General features: G+C 42.3%; 1 protein-coding gene across 1 annotated transcript; it reads left to right on the forward strand.

The window, feature by feature from the left end:
* Nucleotides 1-1617: 1617 nt before the first annotated feature.
* Nucleotides 1618-5041, forward strand: LOC125551306 (ATP-citrate synthase alpha chain protein 2). The gene is made up of 11 exons (XM_048714488.1): nucleotides 1618-1840; nucleotides 2567-2743; nucleotides 2826-3068; nucleotides 3176-3227; nucleotides 3333-3447; nucleotides 3521-3602; nucleotides 3785-3880; nucleotides 3993-4094; nucleotides 4175-4291; nucleotides 4389-4505; nucleotides 4706-5041. Exons 1-11 carry the CDS (start codon nucleotides 1742-1744, stop codon nucleotides 4775-4777), a joined length of 1272 nt encoding a protein of 423 aa, XP_048570445.1. The 5' UTR covers nucleotides 1618-1741; the 3' UTR covers nucleotides 4778-5041.
* The last annotated feature ends 386 nt before the right edge of the window (nucleotides 5042-5427 follow it).

Consider the following 5427-nt stretch of genomic DNA (forward strand, 5'->3'; position numbering starts at 1 on the left):
CGACTTGAGCTTGCCATACCAAGAGCCATGCACAAATTGTGATCTTACCGAGCAGTATTTTTAACATCAGAAAGGAAAAGGATATGAAACCAATCCACCAGGTGTTTCTCGGTGCACCATGTGCCATCCGTAAGGATATGCTTTGTTCATCTCCCAACGCGCAAGTGGTTGCATTCTATACTAGGGGAACAAATGTGTAAACAGTTTTCATAATGGGTGTGGTGTCTACCCGGAGTGAACATGCATCCCTAATCACTCCTAAACCAATTCTAGCATGGTAAATTATTTCCTTGCAGTATCTACTCCCTCCGGTCCTTTTTACTCTGCATATTAGGTTTGTCCGAAATCAATCTCATCCAACTTTGACCAAGTTTATATAAAAAATTATAGACATTCACATAACAACACCAATATCATTAGATTCATCTTGGAATATATTTTCATATTATATTTATTAGATATTATAGATGCTAATAATTTCTAATATAAATTTGGTCAAACTTAGCAAAGTTTGACTTTCTGCAAATCTAATGTGCAGAGTAAAAAGGACCGGAGGGAATACTCAACAAGCTTGCAAAACATGCTTGTGCTCTGAGTTCTCTAACGCCTAATCTGCCACATTCTTTTGCAGGACGGCTTTGGTTCAACGCCCATGTAGTGACCGCCATGTTCCGCTTGCATTTTTCAGAAAAAGGAACACATGATCTTGTATATTTTTTGTAAGCTATAATCAGGCCACATAACACACAACATGAAATGTCACGGGACTGTGGATAGTACCGCATTGCTCTTTTCAATCTATCGCCCCAGGACAGGAGTCCAGGCATCCACCCCGGTAGGCATCCATCAATATTCTGAATCACTGGGTTGCGGCATGTGTTATGTAATCTTACAAGTGGACAAGGGCAAACATGATAGGTTCAGGGCAGGGAGTCAATTGGGCAGCCCAAAATTTGCACGACTTTTGTAGCCAAAATATCACCCATATTAAGAGACACAAACATACTCTTAAGATAGTTGATTTTTAGGCCAGAGAATTCCAAAAATACTGTGAGAATTTTCTTAATTACTCTAGCCTAGTCAACATTACCCTTAAGCAAAATCAACATATCATCTACATATTGTAGAACTGGAAAAGGTTTTTGGCAGTGCAAGGCGTGAATGAGAAGTCCATCAGTGAATGTATGGCCGCACATCCCCTGTAAGACGTCTTCGATTTCTTATCGCATTCTCAAGATATAATTTTATTTTCTATGTTAAGAATACCACGAATATCATTTCTTTGCTAAACTTCACATGAGAGTGGAACAATCAACCAGTTTGTTGACAAATATTTTCTTGGACAATTTGATTTTTAACTATTTTTTAGATTTTACATTCATAAGAGGTGCACATGTACCCAATTTTCGTTATTTTTCTTTCTATATTGTTTTTTTAAAAGCATTCTTTTTAGTACTCCTTCTGTTCATTTTTATAAAACCTTGAAGACATTTCAGATAATATGTAAAACAGCCTATTTTGAGTTGTCTAAAACGACTTACAAAAATAAACGGAGGGAGCAGTACATTGGTTGGTTGCTTGGATCCCATCTAACACGATATATATGCAACCTCCTGGTTGCGCTACGCTACCGGCACCAAGCACACTGGCACCTACCATAGCTCTACTCCGCTTCGAGTCCACAGCACCTCGCGCGCGCTCTACCCACCATAAGCCTTCGGGCCTTCCGGGAGCCCAAGCCATGGCGCGCAAGAAGATCCGGGAGTACGACTCCAAGCGCCTCCTCAAGGAGCACCTCAAGCGCCTGGCCGGCATCGACCTGCACATCCTCTCCGCCCAGGTCAGTCACCACCCACTCTGATCTGGAATTTCGAGAAGTTTTTCTTTTTGAGCGATACCTGGTTGGATCTCTGCATATTCTCGCATGATCCGGGCGGCCTGGAAGATTGCATTGATCCAGCTCGGACGAGCAGTGATAAGCCAATGCAGAACTGCCATTCTAATAAGTTTAGGGCCGAAACAGTTCCTCGTTTAGGATGGAGATCTGGCTCGAGATCGTGCCAAGAAGCAATTTATCTGCATTGGTGATTGAGAGTCCCATTACTGGAACTGTTCTTCGTGAGGTCTTTGGGAATAAAGCCAAAGGTGCAGTTTGGTACTGGCGGTTGTGTTAGGTGCAACAAATCTTTCAAAAATTATTGTCGTCTTACTTAGATCCGAAGTTGTCCTGCACCGTGTGATATAGTTTGTCGATTATTTGCAAATGGTTAGTTATGTCTTGCACTGTGTGATACGCAGGAGGGTGACAGTGACACTCTGGGTATTCACCATTTCTTTTGTTACTTTTGGGTATTCATCATTTCTTTTGTTACTTTTGGAGTCTGCCGTCATTCCGAATCGATAGGCCTGGTTTACATAAATCGAAATCTGAACATTTGAAAAAATAGATCGTTATCCGAGTGACTCCAGTCTTAAATAATGGTTCTGATTTGAAATGGTCTATCTATATTTGATATCTGACAAGGTTTGTTTGACTGATCTGATCCTGTAAGTTGTTTACTGAAAGGTCACACAATCGACGGACTTTGCGGAGCTTGTGAACCAGCATCCATGGCTGTCGACCACCAAACTGGTTGTGAAGCCTGACATGCTGTTCGGGAAGCGTGGGAAGAGTGGCCTTGTGGCACTCAACCTGGATGTAGCCCAAGTCAAGGAGTTTGTGAAGGAGCGGTTGGGAGTCGAGGTAATTGAAGGCCATTCTTATCCTTTGTGTGCATGAGAACGAAGTGAATTCTGATCTATGTGTGCATGTTTGATTTATTCAGGTCGAGATGGGTGGCTGCAAAGCTCCAATTACCACCTTCATAGTTGAGCCGTTTGTCCCCCACGATCAAGAGTACTACCTTTCAGTTGTGTCTGAAAGGTTGGGTAGCACCATTAGCTTCTCGGAATGTGGAGGCATTGAAATCGAGGAGAACTGGGACAAGGTTAAGACAGTCTTTCTTCCGACTGAGAAGCCAATGACACCTGATGCTTGTGCTCCCTTGATTGCAACCCTTCCACTGGAGGTACCTATACTGTAACGCTACTTACCTCATTACCTTGCGTTGTTGATTTCATTAGCTTGCTGTGTGTCACATGTTGATAATAGTTTCACTGTCTGTTTGTTTATCAGGCACGCGGAAAGATTGGTGATTTCATCAAAGGAGTGTTTGCTGTCTTCCAAGGTGCTGCAGATTTGGAGAGGGCCTACTTGTCATTAGTAGTAATGTTATTCGTCATTAGCTTTCTCGGCTTCCCATATTCACAATAAATTTGCTCCTCTTTTGCAGACTTAGATTTCTCATTTATTGAGATGAACCCATTCACCATGGTGAATGGGGAGCCATATCCGCTGGACATGAGAGGAGAATTGGATGACACTGCTTCTTTCAAGAACTTCAAGAAGTTAGTTTCTTGATCCCCAGTGGTATGATTCTCCATGTGATTGTTGTATTAAACAGTTCTGACAAAATTGCAGGTGGGGAAATTTAGAATTCCCTCTACCATTCGGCAGAGTTCTCAGTTCTACAGAAAGTTTTATCCATGAGCTGGACGATAAGGTATTATCCAACATCTGGAATCACATTTCTGTTTTTTTTCTTTTCCTTTTTCCACCTGAAGTATGAATTACCAATTACTAACATTACCTAGGTTTGCACACGAGTGTAATATAAATACTTGCACTGACCTGTATGATTTGTTGAGCTATGCGTTGAGTGTGGTATGGTATCCATTCTTTCAGACCAGCGCGTCTTTGAAGTTCACAGTTTTGAACCCAAAGGGACGCATCTGGACAATGGTTGCTGGAGGTGGTGCCAGTGTCATATACGCTGACACGGTAAGCACGCCTTTTTGCCTGATTCTAAGTTAGCTGTGGGGGTATTCCATGTTACCATCTGTTGACCAGAATTGGCTTGTATACATGACTAAAGTTTTCTTTGGTTTGCCAGGTTGGAGATTTGGGATATGCTTCAGAGTTAGGAAATTATGCAGAATACAGTGGTGCTCCCAACCAGGAGGAGGTTCTGCAGTATGCTAGAGTAGTACTTGATGTAAGCATTCAAGATAACATTTTATGACACTACTCTTCACTTCATGTAGGTTCATATGTTAACAATATTATTCAATGCAGTGTGCGACTGCGGACCCTGATGGCCGCAAGAGAGCCCTTCTCATTGGAGGTGGTATAGCCAACTTCACTGATGTCGCTGCCACTTTTAGTGGCATCATTCAGGCATTAAGAGAGAAGGTATACAGTAGCACTTAACCTGCAACTCTGGCTAGTGTTGTATTCTCCTTTTACTTCCGCATCTAATTTGCCACCTCACTATAAAATATACTTTCAGGAATCCAAGTTAAAGGCATCCAGGATGCACCTCTATGTTCGACGAGGTGGTCCAAATTACCAAACTGGACTGGCGAAAATGCGCAAGCTTGGTGCAGAAATCGGTGTTCCGATTGAGGTACTGTTGTAGTCTATCTCCTAGGTATCTTATGCACAAAGCTCGCGCTGAACTATTTCCATTGCTATGAAAAAATCTTCATCGGTTTGTTCAACATAAAACACTCACCGAAAACGAAAGCCCATCTGTTTCTGGTTGGTGGTTCAGAGCCGCTATCCCTGTACAGGTGAGCTGATTATGTCTTGAACAATCCACTGCAGGTGTATGGACCGGAAGAGACAATGACTGGCATCTGCAAGCAAGCAATTGAATGCATTATGGCGGCATCATAAATCAGGATACAGTTCAGAAGTAGTTTGAGATCTACAAACAAGAAACTGGCTGCCGCATAAATGAGAGCATAGTGGCATTAGGTTCACATCACATGGTTGATTAGTTTCTTCAGAAGTTATTTGAACAAAGACACATATATTGTTATCGTAAAGGAACCTGTACTGTTGTAGTGTGTCAAACAGAAGATTTATTACCATGCAAACCGGTATGTCCGTAGCCTGTTACAAGCACGGAATTGCAATGATCTTGATTGGACTGCCTCATACACACCTGCTATTGGGTTTGTTGTGTTACTGAACTTGTTCAGAAATTGCATGTCCTCACAACTTTCTAGAGAAGCTGCACTCCATGAGAATATGCCTCCTATTTGCCGCGTAGGTCGCTGTGTAGCGACCTAGCGCACAACCCACCCACCCGCCTGTCCAGGGTATGGCCAGCCCATTTTGATTTTTTTCCACCGGTTTTGGGAAGGTTCTAAAACCTTCCTTGAGTCGGGTTTTTCTTTTTCATTTCTATTTTGGCCTGGTTATTTATTTATTTACTTATGGAGAGATATAGGGAGCAAAAGAAGGACTTGCATATGGTGTTCATTGATTTGGAGAAGGCTTATGATAAGATACCGCGGAATGTCATGTGGTGGGCCTTGGAG

This window comes from Triticum urartu, chromosome 4 (assembly GCF_003073215.2).
Source record: "Triticum urartu cultivar G1812 chromosome 4, Tu2.1, whole genome shotgun sequence".
NCBI classification, from domain to species: domain Eukaryota; kingdom Viridiplantae; phylum Streptophyta; class Magnoliopsida; order Poales; family Poaceae; genus Triticum; species Triticum urartu.